The 19,408-nt window shown below is 41.3% G+C and overlaps 3 protein-coding genes across 5 annotated transcripts in view; 2 read left to right on the top strand and 1 right to left on the bottom strand.

Moving 5' to 3' along the window:
* The first annotated feature begins 282 nt into the window (after window positions 1-282).
* On the top strand, window positions 283-2,882 carry LOC108618941 (ADP-ribosylarginine hydrolase CG3568-like). Of its 3 annotated transcripts, none has more exons than XM_089475454.1 (5): window positions 283-349; window positions 502-711; window positions 770-914; window positions 981-1,969; window positions 2,036-2,882. In XM_089475454.1, exons 2-5 carry the CDS (start codon window positions 532-534, stop codon window positions 2,225-2,227), a joined length of 1,506 nt encoding a protein of 501 aa, XP_089331580.1. In that variant the 5' UTR covers window positions 283-349; window positions 502-531; the 3' UTR covers window positions 2,228-2,882. The 3 variants fall into 3 exon arrangements, with proteins under 3 accessions (XP_089331580.1, XP_089331579.1, XP_017870662.1); XM_089475453.1 differs by having other exon boundaries at window positions 312-434; XM_018015173.2 differs by lacking the exon at window positions 283-349 and having other exon boundaries at window positions 484-711.
* Window positions 2,865-3,752, bottom strand: CHOp24 (transmembrane p24 trafficking protein CHOp24). Its single transcript, XM_018015190.2, has 3 exons — window positions 3,611-3,752; window positions 3,220-3,554; window positions 2,865-3,146 (listed from the first exon to the last, which is right to left on the bottom strand). Exons 1-3 carry the CDS (start codon window positions 3,750-3,752, stop codon window positions 2,997-2,999), a joined length of 627 nt encoding a protein of 208 aa, XP_017870679.1. The 3' UTR covers window positions 2,865-2,996.
* Window positions 3,753-4,248: 496 nt separating this feature from the next.
* The window catches only part of LOC108620385 (uncharacterized), an 85,706-nt gene continuing 70,546 nt past the window's right edge, over window positions 4,249-19,408 (top strand). Inside the window, exon 1 of the mRNA XM_089475451.1 lies at window positions 4,249-5,071. The gene's annotated coding sequence lies outside the window, so the exon portion shown is untranslated. The remainder of the gene's footprint in view (window positions 5,072-19,408) is intronic.

Raw genomic sequence — 19,408 nt, 5'->3', positions numbered from 1 at the left:
ACAAATTCGATTGCGTGCGGCATTTTATAAACAATGGAAACGTACGCTGCAAACGCCGAGCTCGAAGCGGGTATATCGACTCGTTGCTGGCTGCTGCAATGCAACAGGTGTGATCGACGATCCATTCGCTGGCACTGAACTCATCTTGGTTAATGTGGCAAACCAAACGTATTTTGTAAGTTAAATAAATCCAAATAATATTTATCTTTTCATTTTGCATGTATTTTGATAACTTTGCGAGCCTTTTTACAGTCAAGGGTATGCAATAGTCCAGTCGATATCGATATCGATAAGTTGTGATAAGCAGTGTGGTGAAATTTCCAGTGGCTGACGTAGGGCGGCAGCACTTGTAAATAATAAGAAAATGATGCTCACTTATTTGCTTTGTTTATATTTTCTCTCATTGTTCGAAGAGACTTCGAAGAGATTGTTGCGTAAATTCGAAAATTCGTAAATTCGCAATTTCCTAAAATTTAGTGAAAAATGCGGAAATTCTTTCAGGACTTGAGTCAAAAAATTCAACTCAGAAGAATGAGTGGCTATAGTGCAACCGAGCTTTGGCCCAACCCGGCGGCAGGACGTTTGCCGGTGCTCAGCGACTTTGCCAAGCAACAGCTGGTCCTGTGCAAGGAGCTGGCTAAGCCCAGCCAGCAGCCCGATGCCGTCGACTTGGAAGCGTTCATGTCCATCTCCGATAGGTTTCCCATTCCGGTAAACACGAAACGAATAGGAAATTGTAAAGATCACCTGATCGATTCCTTGCTTGCAGTTCGGCACGGATGCCGGTCGGGTGAAGTCGCAGCCAGTGGAGCGAAGGCCACACATAAGACAGCAAATAGCATCCGCATATCCCATCATACACGAGCAGGTGTTGATTCTCTACATGAACTTTCTGGAGCACAAGCTGAAGTTTGGTTCGTCTTTAACAGCGAGAGGGAGAAAGAGAGAGCGAGAGTTTCTATAGATCTTTCAATCGACAGGCAACCCGAAGGAGCTGAGTGTCTATAAGAATCTCACGCTGCCGGAATTTGTGCAGCGGCTGCTGGAGAAACGCTGCGTTTACTTCGTCGGCATGTTGGATGACTTTATGCTGCTGGACGGCACCCATGGCTATGGGGGCTTTGAGCAGACTGGCACCATGAACGAGAGTGCTCCACTCGAGCTGAAGAACGTGCTGAGCTATGACGAGATCAAGCTATCGGCTCTGCTCTATGCCTCCACGCATTCGGAGTTCATCAACGATGGCTCGCGCACGAATGCTGGTCGTGTGGAGCAGGACAAGTCAAGGATTGAGACGGATGGCATCATCATGGGGCTGATCGGGTCGCGCTTCGGGCGCAGTAATGTGATGGAGTGCGAGGATATCTTAATAACGCGCGAGCAGAATACGGCCAACAGGGGTTACGGCTACTCGGGATCTGCCGGGAACCGGGTGCAGGATTATCGCCGTCTCTGGCGCCAGTTCTACGAGGAACCCAAAGACTTTCGCTACAACGATGTGCAGGCAGACGGCAAGCGCTTCATGCGGCTGAAACACGACATCAAGTTCGACAAGCAGGTCATGGGCAAGCGCTTCGCCATCAGCTTCGATACGCTGCTCCTGGAGGCGGAGGCACGTGCCGCTTCCGCCGGCAAACCGGCGTACATCCATGTTGTGGGCATTGGCCTGGGCGTTTGGAAGGTGTCGGACCAGCAGGAGGAAATCTTTTTGGCCACCTTTGAGCAGCGTCTGCGTGCGCTCAGCGCTAAGCTCACCCACATTGGCGTTGTGCACTTCTCCTGGTTCCATCTGGACAAATGGGGCGGCCTGTTCGATGGCGCTTGCATAGAGGAGCCCGCGCATCCACAGGGCGGCATCCAGGTGCGCATCTCCGTACGCAATCCGGCCGACAAGCTCAAGGAGTCCATGCTGCCCATTGTCACCTATGCCTGGGATGGCAACGCCCTGCCGGGCAACGAGTTCTGGTCGGTAAGTACTTAAGTATACTGTTTGGATCTGCGCTCTCTCTTACTCTCGCTCATTTGCTTTCCCTAGAAATCGCTCGACAGCAGCAGCGATCCGGCTGCCGCCTGTTCCACGCTCATAGCCGAACTGCTGAATGCGCACATTAACAAGGACTACATGAGTGGCAACAATCTGCACATTGCGTCCATGCAGCATGGCGTGCTCCACATATCGGACTATGCAGAGAAGCTGCTTAACGACGTAGCAGCTCGGGATCTCTGAGGAATCATGGCTGACTAGCATTTGCCAATGTTTTTACTCCATTGTTGTTATGCATATATAGTGCATGCATATGCATATTTATTTATTACCTTATGTCTCCTATGCTTATCTTTGTCATATTTGTGCAAGTCACGCCAACTATTCTTATCTGCTCGAATTTAACTACGATTTTATGTAATATTTTAAATATGCAACTATTTGAAATCGCCATTGTTGTTAGCTGTGATTGTGAAAGATTTGTAATGTTCAATTGAAGCTCAGCTGAAACTCGATTGGAATTTATGCTATAAGTGTATAACATTAGATTGTATATTTGAATGATATATTTCACATATAAATAAATGGTTCTAATCAAAAATGTACAAATAGAACTATAAAGTATAGGCGCCTGATATGGAAGAAGTTTGAAATCCATTCATTCAGTAGCCACTGCTATTCACATCATATTCAAATTTATGCTAAGCTGCACTTCATCATATCCATGCGCCCTGCCTGAAGCACACTACAAAGTCCTTAAACAGTCTACGTAGGAAATGACAGGAATATGTGGAATAATGTGGAGTATAGATAATACTCTTCTCCATTTTGAATGTCTCAAAGAGTCAGAAAAGTTGAAATGAGTTGAAAAATTGAATGGTTAGCATGTTGCTTACTGTTTTTTACGAAAAAAAGTATTTAATTAATTGTATTAAAATTAGGCTGAGACTGCAACACATTCGCTCTGTACACGCACGCACGCACAAACGGGGACGAGGAGGAGTAGATGGCATTACACCACGCGCTTGACCTCGAAGAAGCGCTTCAGGTAATACACCTGGCCGACTGTCATCAGGACTAGGACCAAGGCCTCAAAGGTGGACCACAAGACAACACGCGAGTTGGTGCTCTCATTGACGGACCGATGGATTTTGTCGCGCACCTGCAAGCGAGCGCATCAAGTGTGAGTGGAGGAATGGCTCCATGTGAGTTGGGTAAGAATATATGGTACTTACGTGCATGTACTCCTGCTCGTGCTTGACGCTGGTCAGCGTGCCGGAGAGCTCACGGATCATGTCCTCTAGTTTGGTGTGGCCCACTTCCTCCTCGCCGGGTGCGCCGGGCAAGCGCTGCGGTGAGTCGCCCATCTCAATGGAGAACATGACCAGCTTGGGTGTCATGCTGCTGCGCTCGTTGTTGAAGCACACGGTGTACACGCCCTTAGTGGGCGCAACGAACGTGTATTTACCCGACGATTCCTTTTCGCTTTCGTGCATAATGTGCTGATCGGGTCCGGTTACTTTGATGTCCACATCCAGAAAGCCGCCTTCGATCACCTCGAATGTGACGCCTGCAATCATTAACTGTTAGTGGGGCAATGTCGTTTAAATGCAGGATTTTACTTACCGAATTTCGTGCCACCTTCGATATTCTCGAAGAAACATTCCTCGTTGTGTGCATCAACACTGACGATAAAGGCCTGGCTGCCTCTTGATAGCAGTAATAGGCCACATAAGGCTAGCAGTACTTTAGCAATCGTTTCTTGCATTCTGGCGTCTTTGTTTAACTCGATTTTTTCGCTGTCTTGTGTGGAATTTGACGTCTATTTTCCAAACAGCGGCAGCCACGTAGTTGTACTTGTGTCGATTGCCAATCGTAATTCCTTATCGTGCTTAACATGTTATCGACCTGCGAATTGATTATCGTGCAAATTGCCAGAGGAAAATACTAGTATAGTACGGGCACACACAAATCGAAATGTAAGCTTAAATGTTACAGCATAATTTTAATTGCTTGAATCTACGGCTAGTCTAATTTTGTTCTATAAATTTCATATTAGCTCATAATTATGAAATTTACTATTTTTGATTCGACGGCTATTAAAAAATTAATTATATAAATCCTAATATACTATAACTTTAATTATTTGTAAATTTAATTTAATATAATTGAAAATTAACAGAGTGCGCCATACCATGGCAGACACTTAACAGCAATATACCACCATTATGTATCGATATTACAGAAAAATACCAAATACTATTGATACTAACGGGTATTTTTGGGATTTTGTGGTGTTGCAAATTCCGATGGAGCCAGCTTGATTTTGAATCGGCTAAACTACAGTTAGCTGTAAACCTCAACGCCAATCGGATGCTGCGCACGCAATTGAGAAATAAATAATCAACACGCCTAAATCAAATATAAGACTTCTATCACGTGCATATGTAATTATTATTATTAATTTTTTTTGTTTCTGTGGTCGAGTGTGAGTGCAGTGCCAGAAGCATAAATAAATCAATTAAATAGTTTATCATATAGTGGTGTCGCTGGTGTCGTCATCTGAAGTGTCCAGCTGTGGGTGGACAAACGCAATAGTGCCAAACCATAAACAAAAACAAAGCCTGGCCGATGCCATGGCTACAGATTTGGACGCCACGTGCAGACGGCGTCGCCGCCACAGTCAGCGACTATAGTTCGCACACCGACAGCATCAACACTAATTATAATAATAATAATAATAACAACAAAAGCAAAAGCAAGAGCAAGAGTAAGAGTAAGAGCAACAACTGTTGTTGGCCATAAAACCTATAAGCTGAAAGTGGCGCCGCAGCATCTTAAAGTGTTTTGGTCACACCATAAATCAAGTGACAGGCCTCGCGAACGCCGCGCATAAACAAAACTCATTTGCACACGTTGTCCTTAACGCCGTGTCCTTTTGTCGCTGTCCCCCACGGACAGTACTAGCAGCGTCGGCAGTGGCAGCAGCGTCGGCAGTGGCAGCAGCGCTGGCAGCGGCAGCAGCAGCAGCGCATAAATTCGCCAACAGTTGGCAGCGCCGCACGCACACTGCCTACAGGCTCTGGGGTAAGTGCCTACATTTGACATGCTCCAAATAACTGTATATACATATCTGCATACATTTTGCTCGCCTCGCGCTCGAATTTGATCCCACTGTGCGTTCACATATTTCAAATTGTGGTCCAAGCGCCGTTAGGCAGGGCGAATTTAATCAAAAGGCGACAAATGCTAGCAGCAGCAGCGAAATACCCGTTACCGTTAGCTGCGAATAGCTTTAGAACGAGAGCGTGTACCGTTAGCTGCTGACGGACCTGTGATCGAGCATTTCATTCTCATTTCGTGTAATTTATATAATGCGACTGCGCATATTAATTCAAACAGCTTCAATTTTGGCGCTGTAATTGGGATCTGCCGAAGGGTAACGGTAATTAGCATTAAGGCAGTGACACGAACGCCAAACGCAATGTTGCAGCTTTTGGCCTTTTTGCCTCTTTCTATTTTGCTTAGCCCCATTTAATGTCGTCTTGTGGTAGCTACAGAAATAAAGCCAAAGGCAAAGGCAAAGGCAACGACAACAGAAGCAGCCGCAGCCGCAGCCGCAGCAGCAACAACAACAGTTACAGCTACTATAGGCAGACTACACAATCCATCCCCCCATCCACCACTCTTTATCCTCCTTTCCCCTTTGCCTTTGGCCTTTGCTCGCGTCTTGGAGTTTGCATTTTCGCCTGATTTATGCCAAAGGCAAAAAAAAAAAAAACAACAACAAGCAAAATTATTATAAATTGCTACAAGTCGAAAATGTTAAGCGAGAAAAAAAGAAGAGCAAGAAAAAAGACCAAAAAAAAAAAAAATATATATGACATTTATACATATATATAAATAAATAAAGCGAGTAAAGCAATTGCCATGTTTTATCCATAAATTTCGTGTACATATTTTGGCACCGTTATTCCCTTGTCGCAATTAACATATATACAAATTTCGAAACTACATGCACATAAATTTACAAAGCATCGACTACGCGAAATGTTATAAATTTTAACGGTTCGCCTGGTCAAAACCTTGCCCTTCGGCCTTACGATCTCGCAAGGAAAGGGATAGGACGAGAGAAAGAGGGATAGAGAGACAGAGATAGAGAGAGAGAAAAAAAAGAGAACAAAAAGGGAATGAGAGAAGTCGGTAGCACAGGTGTTTATATTGGAGAACGATAGAGAGGGGAGGCAGAATTGTGTGTAAATAAACCAATCAACAATATAGGAGGAAGAGAGACAGAAAGGAGCTAGAGAGAGGCAAGGCAAAGGTTAATGATTGAGAGAGAGAGAGAGAAAGTGGGAGAGAGGAATTGAAGGGAGAGAAGTAAGGTGGGAGAGAGGCAAAAAATTGCGTGAAATAGGTATAAAGGAAAGAGCGACCTGATTTAGCTCGAGAAATAGATGAAAGATTAGAGTGAATGTGCATAAATAACGGCGAAATGAAAAAGGAGATTGACACAAAGAGAGAGCGAAGTAAGTGGACTATAAAATATTGAGCACTGTTCGATAATGCGCAAACAGGGATAGACAGAGAGAGAGAGAGAGAGAGAGAGAGAGAAAGAGAGAGAGAGAGGGAGAGAGAGAGAGAGAGGGAGAGAAATATATAATGAGAATGTGATATACTACTATACTATACTATAAGTATCACATGGGATGTGTAATGTATGCAGGCACCAATCTTGAAGAGCAGTCCAAGTTGAGAGCAGGAGTCAAAGGGTCTGCACATCTATTATAATAAAGATGCATACACTAGAATTGAAGGATTGATTGAAGTAGCGTCTAATAGAGAGGAAGAGTAAAAGAGTCCACATATTATACATACATATATCTGATACTAGGGATAGCGATACACCGTTTACACCTGATGTACAAGCGAGACTGAGAGAGGGAATGGAAGAGAGACAGAAAAAAGTTGTCATCATGAAACCACTTTTATATCTGCCTATGAGTGCCCGCATTTTGATAAGTGCTTGTCCATCACATGTTAAAGCTGAATGTAATTGTGACAGGAGCTTGTCGTCAAGTTAGCAACGTGTCCTCGAGGTGCAATCAGGGTGAGTTTTAATTGGCTGTGCTTTATGATTTGAATGTTGGGCTTTCCATTTGACAAGAAGATTACAAATCGGTTGCGATTGACAGTTGCTCGCAAAACAACAAAGAGTTAGCCCACATTAGCATATTCAAGCTTTTGTTCCTTTGATTAATTTATCATCAGGTTGAATACGAAATGTAGTTGCAGTTCGTGTGGGCGAGCTAAGCCCTGGCTTAGTTTGTATATGTGCTGGCCTGGATGTTGCATTCGAAATGATATTAATGACATGATTTTGACGCATTTACATGCTCATTTGGGCCAAAAGTTGTCATTGGTTTGGCTCATTAATATGAAATGATGGTCAGCCCAAAACTGCAGCAATTAAATATGCAAACTGTGGTCACCTTAAAACTCTGCTGCAGCACCGACAGCGCGTGAGAGCAAGATGACAAGAGCGACAGAGAGTGACTAAAAGAGAGAGATAGTAAGAGAGAGAGAGAGAGAGAGAGAGACAGAGAATAGGATAGAGAGGGCAGCTACATAGTTACAGAGCGTTGGCGGAAGCGAGACAGACAGCTGTACCGCAAAGTCATGGAGCTCAAAGTGGCCAACGCTTGACTGATTTAATGCATGTCAAAGTGTCAAAATGTGAAATGCACAAAGAATATGGTCACGCCCCTTCCGCCTTCCGCCTTCTGCCATCCGCCATCCGACATGCCTCCCACTTCATCGTCAGCTCCACCACGCGCCAAGTGGGCAGGCGACCGCAATGGCCAAATGGTTGACACAAAGCCAAACAATTATAAATGATAAATGCCAGACCAACGAAAAACAGTACCAAGTAATAGTGCACTACACTAGACTGCTCGACTCGAAGATACCCTGTTGTCAGCTATGTATTTCCGGTAGTTGCTGTGATGCTGCATCTGCGCCAAGCAAAAAATGTGTAGAAAATTATGAAAATATTTGAGTATATAGATCTCAATTTGAGAGGTATACATAGATATATACATTGAATATGTAGTGATTATCTAAATTTATAGTAAACTGCACTTAAAATGTATTGATCAGAAGTATAATAGAAACATTTCGAGAAAGTCGACCAACGGATCGTCATATATAACACTTTTCAGCTTATCGATAAGTATCGATATACAAGAAAAAGCATATTAAATGCCACAATTGAAACTCCAAAAAAAAGAGGCAGAGGAATGATCAAAGAAAGAGAGGAAATCCTCTAGCTAGGGTGATTCAGAAATATGCATGTGTGTAGCTTCGAGGATATGCCATGTTAGCCACATATGCAATATACCCCTCGCATGCTGACCATGTTTAATGAGTGCAGGGTATTACGAGTGAAGAGTGGGCATAAAGTAGTATACACTTGTTCAACATTTAAACACACATATATTAAAGTTAATTTGGCTCAGCTCATTAATAAAACAACACCCCACCCATCGACCCAGCCACACGCGCGCACACACACATACACATGCATGCATGCACTGCCACACACACGTCAACAGTTTCTCAGTGGTGCTCAAACTTTAAAATGCTGTTGTCCTTGTTGTGCTAGAGCAGACAAATGACAGGCGCTTGCATAATTTATGCAAAATAAAACCGAAGCGACGGCAAAATCAACTTATTAAAAATACGCACAACCAACGAGCAACAACTATAAATAACTGCAAAGAGCTAGGCAGTTAGAAAGGGAGAGGGAGACAGAGTGAGAGTGAGACACAAATAGCGAGAGAGAGAGAGAGAGAGAGAGAGAGAGAGCGAGAGACAGAGAGAGAGAGAGAGAGAGAGATTGAGAGAGAGAGAGGTGGAGACGCGCAGTTTTAGAGTAATACAAAGCGAGTGGGAGCGAGCAAACTAGTCGGCCATTGCACTAAATTAAAGCTGCACAACTTTTTGAATACCCTGTAGTCCATTTAATGCGGAAACGGGTATACAACTGAACTGAAGGTAGTAGCCAAAAAAGGCATAGCCAGCAAGAAAAGCCTAGTTGAAATGTCTATTTAATTTATAGGTCTTATTTCACTAAGCCTGGAATATCGATAAGTATCGATTTAAAGGAAGTTTCTTAGATCCGGTAACAAAAAACTTTAAAATTTACGCAAATATACTCATAAATAATATGCAGTCGGAAATTAATCGATATCGATAATATACTAATAGTCCATATTGATAATATAATAATCGATATAGATATTCTAATAATCTATATCGGTAATATAATAGTCTATTCATATGTCGAGTAATTGATATTAATAACCCAATAATCGATATAGATAATCTATATATATAATATAATAATCGATGTCGAATATCGATATTGACAAAAGTTGAATCACTGGAAAGCTTAAGCCTTCAAGTGCTTATCACAGATTTGCAGAACTCTAAACACCAAAGGTCTAAATAGGCTTATTTCGGGTAGAGAGTATTTGCTGGTCGTCCACTGCCAGTCAACGCACTTTAACTAGTTTCGCAGAAGTGCCTGAGAAACTGTAGCGCGAGTTGGTCGTGTTGTTGACGAGCCGGCCAAACAATTTTGGTTTCATTTTCGTTTAGTGTCAAGTGGCAACAACAGCAGCAGCAGCAGCGGTAGTGGCAGCGGCAGTGGCAACAACAACGATTACAACTAACGGTAATCGCTGCACATGACAACCGACTAAAACTGTTGGCATAATATCAGCAACAGTAACAGCAACAGCAACTGCAACTGCAACACCAACAACAATAGCAACAGCAACAGCAACAACAACACCAACAACTGCTTGTCAAAGGCAGCTGGCAGTTGTTATGCATTAACAAGAAGTCTCACAACTTTCTCGATGCGTTTGCAGCACACACAAAAAGGCAAACGTCAAGCACTTGGCAGACGTTGAGCTGTGCAGCCATAAAGTTCAGTTAACTTGAGTCTTAACTGTTAGTTGCAGGAAAATCAAGTGCCAAGCGTGGGCGATTACAGGGAAACGTTTACAAAGGACAGGCAAAGTGACGTAGGCAAAGGCAAGGCTCAGTTCGATCATCGTTGCGAAAGACATGATATGTGGCTGTCAAAGTAGACAATTAGTTTGACAGGTGCCTGTAACATTGTAGATATTTATGAAGAGCAATGAATCTGAGAATTGATTGAGATATTGCATGTATTCATCAATGACGAGCTGGAATCTGCTATAGGCTCTGTTTTATAATATGTAGCAAATCCGATATGAGAGAGAAAGAGAGAGACATAGAGAAGGTGCTCTAATTTTATGGCTTGAAGTGTCTAGCGATATATTGGAGACAGATGATGACTTATGGAATATATCTAGGTTTACTCTTTTCTTTATTACTTAAATTATTTGTGTTTTATTTCACAAAAAAAAAAAAAAAAAAAAAAAAACATTAAAACATTAAAACATCGTAAAGACTAAAATTAACAATGATGTTAGAAAAGTGATTGTAAACGAGGTAACTCTAGGGAATATGTCTACTTTACAGTGAGTAGAGAATATTCTAACAAATTCGATAAGCATATAACTAAATTGATAAGTACATCAGCATCGGCTGAGAACTAGCTGTGTTATCGGTTATAATCGAACTATTTTCAATTATATTTCACTATAATAAAACAAATAATTTGTTACTTTTTTCATATATCTGTGTTTTATATTGGATTATTCTGCTGTAATTTAAGATCTCTTTGGATTTATTTAATTATGCCTTATGCTAGAGTTAGGGTATTCAAAAAGTCGTTGTGACATTCCTGTTGTTGCCTGCTTAAATTTATAGTTATTGTTGTTGTGGCAGTCGCTGCTTGCTTAGCTAAGCGTTTCCCATTGCTTTCCTGATTTATGCGCCTAAAACAGTCCACGCACACACACACATGCATAGATGCTGCTGCAGTGCTGCTCAAACTGTAAGCAGTGCATACACATAAATTAAGGTAAAGCAACTCCCGGGGTCGCTCGCATAAGGCGACTCAACATCCCTCTCACTCTCTCTCTCTCTTTCTCTCTCGTAGCGTGTCTGTGTGTAAGTGCAGCATTTCTTAACCTTATTTTTGTAAGCACACACACACACACACACACACTGACACACACACATTTATATGCTGGCAGGCGAATGAAGTTGCACCCACTTGAATTTTGAGCATTTAGCAGCTTCTGCTTGTGCCTTCTATCATCATGATGACCCTGATGGGCAACATCATAATGTCCGTTTAGCCGATGATCGCCTTGATAATGATAATCACGTTGATAATAATATATCTATGACAGTGGAAGCTCGGCGACTTCGACGGCAATGCAATTTTGCAAATTGCACAAACATGCCAAACAGACAGAGATAGAGCGAAAGATATGGAGACCGAGAGCGTGAGGGAGAGAGAGAGAGAGAGGGTGAAAGGCTCAAGCTGGCAAGTGTAAGCCCTTGCTTTGCCGTTACCTCCAGACGTACACGCACACACACACACGCACGTGTGCTTACACACACACACACACACGCACGTGTGCTTACACACACACACACACATAAAAACACACATACACACACACACACATACACACACAGACACACACGCACACACACACACAGACACACACGCACACACAGAAGCATGGTCACACGGTGCGTATGATTAATTTAAATGCAATTCTATTTGCATAGCACAGCTAACACACACACACACACACACACACACACACACACACACACACACACACACACACAGAGTCATGCACACACACACACACACACGTGGTGGCTGTAGCAAAAGTTTTCATTGGGCGTGCTTGGCTTGACTTTGCTGCGCTGCGCTCTAAGAGAAATTTTTTGTTTTATACTTTTGTTGTTGTTGCTGCAGCACACCCATTGACATTTATATATACATGTATATATGTATATATATATATATGTAAGTGCGTGGGTGTGTGTGTGTGTGTGTCTTATGCTAATATGTTTGTTTCTTGAAGCGTGAGCTGCATTCAGCGCTCAGTACTCGCATCTGCCTTTACTCCGACGCCCCGCTCCTTTTCCAGCCGCCCAGCCGCCCGCTTGATTGGTTTGCTTTTCACTATTTGTTTGCTTAAAGCGCTTGAAATCAATTAAATGCATAGTTTCGAGTTGCTCGAGTGCCGTTTGCACTTTGGCCTGGCTCACGCACACAGGCCTCGTCAGCCAGTTCGTGTCGTCTCAGTCTTGCTCTCAGTTAGTTCTCTTTCTCTCTCGCTCTGCTGGCATTTGGTGGCCAAAAAACTGCTGCATACTTTTGTGCGCTTGCAAAAACATTTTTATGCGCCACGCTCGAATTCATTAGCACGCAAAAGTCAAGTTTGCCAGCCGCTGCTATGCCAGCTGAGTACTTTCGCCTTCTACCTTTCAGTGCAGCTGTCCCTGCCCTCCTCTCTCACCCGGTTGAGTCCATGGCTGGCAGTCCAGCTGTCAGTGCGTCTGTCTGCTTGAAGTGTTTAGCTTATTGAAAACTTTTCATTTGGCGTCGCGCTCACGTTTAGCGTAAAGTTGCAGTCATCCAGCAGCAGTTGCAGCAGTAGCAGCAGCAGCAGCAGCAGCAAAGCCTCAACTTTGAATCCGCCTCTTGGCAGCTGCGGGTCGTCTCCAAAATACCCAAATGACAAAGTGAACTCAACTGGCAGCCGGCAAATGCCATGCTAATCAACCGGCATACGCAAGGGCTGGGGCAAGAAATTGCCATTGCAACGTCAACTACAACTCCGACTGCGACTGCGACTCTGCTCTGAATGCCAAAGTTGCCTGAGTTATATAGCGCGACAGTAATTAGAGGAAAACTTTGTTGCCCAAATAGTTTTAGACAGACTCGGCTCGACTCGACTCGATTCGACTCGACTCGACTCCACTCCACGAACTGTTCATTGTGTGCCCTGCTACAAAAATGGTTGTCTTATCGATCAACGTCTAGCTACGTACGTATATATCGATAAATTGCCAACACACTTCATTTATCGTTAGCTACTTAAAATCAAATGGGCCTATTCGATATTCTATAGTAGTTTCAATCTGAATGCTCAAAGTTAAATAGTCAATTGGAATGCGAGTTTCAATGCATTAACAGTAATGTGATTGCTCCCAAGTGTGGTTTGGTATGTGTGTGTGTGTGGGTTTGATATCGACAAAATGTAATAATCGTTATCGACAAAACCACTGAAACTGATTTATGAGCGCTTTGTTTGTTGTTTTCTGCTGTTGTCGCACAATGTGTTGCTCTTTAGCGCCACTCTTAACATGTCCACGCCCCAGACACGGAACACTCGCACACACACGCACACACACACACACGCATGACCTTAGCTGACAGACCCGACCCTAATAAACCTTAACGAACGAATCGGCAACGAGTTAGACACCGCTAAGCCATTAAAAATGCCATCAATGCGAGTCGCCGCAAGCAAAGCACAAGGCCCACAAAAAAAACAAAAAATAAAAATAAAATAAAATAAAAATAAAATAAAATAAAGAAAGAGGAAAAGATGTGAGAACTGTGAAAAGCCGAATATTACGTACTCTAAAAATTATGTAAATAATTGAAGAAAGAAATAGGGGGAGAAAAGGAGTCAAATAGGGACAACAAATTTGATAGAGGCATTGTGAAATTTTGTGAGAGAGACAAGGAAGGAATTATGTGAGAGAGAGAGAGAGAGAGAGAGAGAGAGAGAGAAAGAATGAGAGAGAGAGAGAGAGAGAGAGAGAGAAAGAGAAAAAATATGAGAGTGTGGGATAGAAAAAAAATCATTGAGAGTGAATGCAAAAGAGCGTGAATGAGAGAGAGAGAGAGAGAGAGAGAGAGAGAGAGAGAGAGAGAGAGAAATAGATAGAAATAGAGAAAAAGAAAAGACAGAGGTAGAGGTGGAGAAATAAAAAGAAATAGAGAAAGAAAGAGGCACTGATAGAGGGAGAGAGAAGTAGAGATAGATGTATAGTGAAACACGTAAAAAAACATAAGAAAGAAAGAAACAGAGATAGCAGGAGAGTAAAAAAGCCAAAGAGAGATAGAAAGTGGCAGAGATAACGTATGGAGATGTAAAGAGCTAGAGGATGTATATATAAAAGTATAGATGCTAGTTGCATCATTTGAACGCTTAAATTTAGTAAGGAAGCTAATCAAACAAGATATCGATTGGAATCGATTCTACAGTGGAATGCTTTTCGAATGGGGCCTACAAATAAACCGATGAAAGTTCGCGAAATGGCTATCTGTAACACAGATAAAGTTCACTTGCTTAACGCGTTACACATCTACCAATAACGTTATGATGCCCTATTGTAGGGCAAAGGAAAAACCCTTAACTGGCAACTGTCAACTCCCAAAGGCCAAAAGCCAAAAGCCAGCCCCACTTCCGTTTCCAGTTCCAGCCCCAGCCCCAAAACCCGTACCAAAGCAAGCCAAACCAAACCAACCAATTCAAATCCAATTCCTATGCCGAATAAGGAGAGACAACAAAAACAACGTGAGGCAAATCCATTGTAAATGCGAATGGGCAACGGTGCGACAGCAGCGTATGGCATAATAATAACCGCCAACTTGTCACCTCACCTCCGGCACGGCGGCAACCTTTATTATGGGGCGGCCATCGGGGCTGATCCTGGTCGCTAGCTCGTAAAAACCATGTCGGAAAGTACAAAATTACGTGTATCCTTTTTCTAATCGCAACTGCGTGCCACGGCATTTCGGTGCGGGGATGGCATCGTACGAGCGTAAGCGATACGCAACGAACTATTACATTTATTTCCTTTTGTGAGCATAACTTGGTCGCATAGGCATGGTCCAGAGGGGCTGTCAGTGGGGGTGTGGCGAGGGCGGGCTGTTGTCAGTTTTGTGGTTTGGTTCGTTGGCTTAGTTCATAAATGTTGTGGGCTTAGAAGCGTTCGCCCGAGTTTCAATCTAAATTCGAGTTTTAGTTTGCAGCCGCAAAACCTAAACCCTCCTTGGCCCCCGTGTCGAATCGCCCCCCTGCCCATAGCTCAAGCAGCGTTCCATTTCATTTCGTTTCGCTGCGGCATTTTCTTTTATTTATTTATTTATCGTATTTTTTGTGTGTCGCATACAAAGTGATAACGAAATAAATAAATAATAAATTTCATTTTTATTTCAACGCAGCGTCTCGCACGATTTTCGCCCGGTTCCTTAGCCCCCCCTATTGCAGGCACGCCCATCCGAGTCGACTGTCATGAAATTTGTTAGCAAGTTATATATATAAATATATATATATATGTGTAAACCATTGCCCATGATAACAGTGGCTCAAAGCCCGCTCTGGACACTCCCTGCCAGTTGGCCAGTTCAAATTTAATAACAAAACGAGTTCATAAATTCTGTGTGGGTCACAAAATGTACTTTGAAATTGGACTAGTCGTGACTATACACACCCAAATACATGCATACATATATAGATATATATATATAAGCATGTATAGAAATATACTATATGAAATGAATAAAAAATAGAGAGCAGGGCAACCCTACTGACAATTCACCCACTGAGTTATGGGCACCCGAAACTGTCTCATAAAATCCGAGCTGAAGTGCAGGTCGGTAGTGCTATCTGCCGGCAAACCAACCAAACCAAACCAAAGCGACCAACGAATGTTCCACTTAAAGTGAAGTGAACAATGAGTACTCAGTGGATGACAAAGTGCATTCATTCACTGGACGCATAAATGAGCTTCACTCACATGCGAAACTCGCGCTGAAATTTTTTCAAGTGGACTCCGGCTGTGTGGGCAATTATTTAAAATATTTTCTACCAACCGCAATCTTGTCTATAAAAATTGTAATAACCATTTTATATTATTTAATTTTATTTTTCAAGTAATTCTTTTTCGATATGACATGACTTACATCAAGAACATGTTTGCAGCCATGAAATGATTGATTTATACATGTATAGTATACATACATATATGAAAAAACATATTGTTCTCTGTTTGATATATGAAAATTAGTTTATGCCAGTGACATTGAAGTATTATCAAAAAAAGTTTCACTTATTTATCGATATTTTTATCAATACAATTTTTTGAATATATATTTTCCTGCTAATGATTTAATTTCTACTGATTAGCTAGTTGATTAGATTACACATATATGTATATTTATCGATGCACTTTTTGGCATTATTAAGTTTCTGGTTAATTAATTATTATTTTAAATGATCAATCTATCAAATGGTACATTTTTATATTTATTAAGTTAATGTGTCAATAATTTGCCTATTAATTATTCTGCTATATCAATTTGCATTATTTCTTTTTTTTTTTATTTATTTATTTTTTATTTTCATTATTTTAAAGGCTTGATATTTATTAATATTTAATAAATATATATATATATATAAATTGTTTATCGATATATTTAGCAATGCATTTTCGGCAACATTCATATCATTCTAACTATTTGCTTTTTCAATAGTTAATTTATCAAACTATAAATGCTCATAAAGTTTAAAAAGTTTATCGATTATTAATTGATTATTTTTATTGTTTTTGCTATGCTCATCTTTTGGATGTTATTTTTTTTTAAATTATTAATTAATTATTATTAATAATTAAACAATTGAATTATGTATATTATCGATTTTGTATCGACTTTTATCGATATACATTTTAATGGTCTCATATATATTAGTATTAATATATATTTATATTTATTATTTATAATTATATAGCATGTAATATATTAATATTATTTTAATATTATATAAGGCCCAAAACTATCGATTCACTTATCGATAAGTCTAAATCAATAAATGCATACATTAAATTAACTTTTTATTTAGTAATAAATTATTACTGTGAATGCGAGCATACATACATGTATGTATGTACAATACTTAATATTCAATACATATTAATTATATCGTATGTATGTACAATACTTAATATTCAATACATATTAATTATATCGAATTTTATAAAAAGCTCAAACACTTATCGAGCTCATCGTTAGTTTTTGCTATTTATTAGGTGTATCTCGAAATATATTCAAATTTAAAATTTAAGAAAATATATCTATTCATATACTCGATTCCAATCAACTTTGACATATTTAATGCCTATCGATAATATCTTAGGTTGCGCACGCGTAACAATGTTGCACGTAGAAAAGCAGAAAACTTTTAATTAGGTTTAAGTGTGTTGGGTAAACTATATTCTTATATTTCAAGCAGGCGAAGCAAAGACATTGTATAGGTATATATGTATGTATGTATGCACATATATTAGAGGGAAACAAAGTCACGTTCTGGCCAAGTCCTCTGTGCTGGCGGCAATCTCCGCTGGCTTGTCGGGCGACTTCTCACTGTCTGCCAGGCAGACAACAATTAATCATAAACAGCAGATAAACCTGGAGAGTTGAGCCGTGAGCTGGGCGCCTTGAGCCTTGGGCCGTACGTCGTACGCCGTGCGCCGTGCGCCTTGAGCCGTGAGCTGTGCACCAGGGAATCTGAGCAAAATACATGAGCGGCCCTTTGGCACCAACACCTGAGCTGCCACAACACACATAGCTCGGTGGCAGGCAAAGGGAAAAGGGGTGCAAGTACAGGTATCTATCTGGCAGCTAACAGTTATGGCCAGGCCAGTTGGCAGCTGGGATGTTAAGATGTCGGGATGTTGTTGGCCTCTCACTGCTCGAGAGTGGACTATGTCAGGCTGTCACATTCGGTGGCCAGACAAATCCCACCGTTCAGGTGGGGAGTGCACGGTGGTGCACAGCAGCGAAATAATTCGGTGAGCCGCAAGCTTGTTGCAAAATATTGCGTCTGTGCGTGCCTCACTGTCTTAACACACGCACACGCACTCACACACACTAACGCACACACACTCATGTTGCTGTCACCATGTGTGACACGTGCTGCAGCTGAGCATCATCTCCTTGTGCTGTAAAATGCGAAGCAAATTGCTTTCATACAGCGAATATCATAATATATATCATATGCAATTACAGCTACTCCGGAGTTCTCTGATCCAATGTCTGCGGCTTGTATAATAAGTCTTTCATCTTTTGCTTTGCATTGCCATATGTCGTGTCATTTCTCATTACTATTTCTTGTTTCATGTATTACGCATATTTGTATACCCTGTCGAGGCAGACAGACGAAAGAGGGTGTATAGATCGAGTATGACAAATGGGTTAGATAATGAAGATAAGCAGATGGCAAAGACCATATCTTAATTAAGCTTGCCAATATCTTAGCATTTACTATTCACAGGAAATTAGTATAGCGTGAATAGTTAAATAGTAAAAGTTAGTTAGTTAAGTCTGTTTCATATGGCCAGAGTAGTTAGACGAGATGGACTCAAGTATATATATGTATGTTGCAGAACTCTAGAAACAACATGCGCTTGATCCATGTCCATTCTTATATATCTATAGTCTACTTACATCTTTTTCTTCTTCTTAAATCTTCTATAAAATAGCCTAACATTTGCTTTTCTTCTCATTTTGGTCGCCAGCTCTTTGGGACCTAAATAAATTGTTCACACAATTTGTAATTCCCTCCCTTGCTGTCCACATAACTTCGACATATCATTATCTTTCCACGTATGTATGTATATATGTATATATTTATATTTAAGTTTGATGTTTTCATTAGCCTATTATTATATCTGGCAGGCTCATAAGCATTTATTTTACGACATGTTTGTCACCTGCTTCAAAATGTTTGCGCCCAAATCTGTGCTATATAATTTTCTAAATTATCCGCTTAAAGCCTGTGCAAATTATCCAACCGGGTATATGGGCTTAGTGGAAATGTATGTAACAGAAGATTAAGTATGAGCATAGCAGCGAGTGCTTTCAGTAGGATAGCACATATGTAGTTTGTATTTGTAGTTCGACAACTTGGAATCCGTTTCAATAGCACCTATATAGAGTTAAGTAACAGCCAGAAGTCACTGACTAGTAGAATATTTTCAAGTGGATAGGGCATTTACAAGTCGGGCATTGCCAGCTAGACTACGCTCACTTGTTTATATTCCATGTGGGTTGCCCGCTGATACCGACATATTTGAATTAAGTAATAATGCGAATGCTCATATTACATGCCATGTCGCCGTGTGTGTGCGTGTGTGTGCTGTAGGCGTGGCAGCTAAACTGCATTTGCTTAGCTTGGCAAATGGGCACCTGCCCCGTACGCCCGCACTCGACTCAATGCTCGGGTCCATAATTTCCCAAATAGTCTATACTTTTTCTTCCTGCAGTCTCTGGCCCCCCCGCAGCAGCCCCGGCGCTGAGCATTTTCTTGTTTTCTTTCACTCTGTCTGCTGATTTGCATTTAAATTTGCCAATGTTTTGCCTTTTCGCTCGTTGCCAAA

This window comes from Drosophila arizonae, chromosome X, assembly GCF_054131065.1.
Source record: "Drosophila arizonae isolate 15081-1271.41 chromosome X, UAZ_ARI_1.0, whole genome shotgun sequence".
NCBI classification, from domain to species: Eukaryota; Metazoa; Arthropoda; class Insecta; order Diptera; family Drosophilidae; genus Drosophila; species Drosophila arizonae.
Note: the sequence above shows the minus strand (reverse complement) of the source record. Positions and strands in the feature narration are given on the sequence as shown.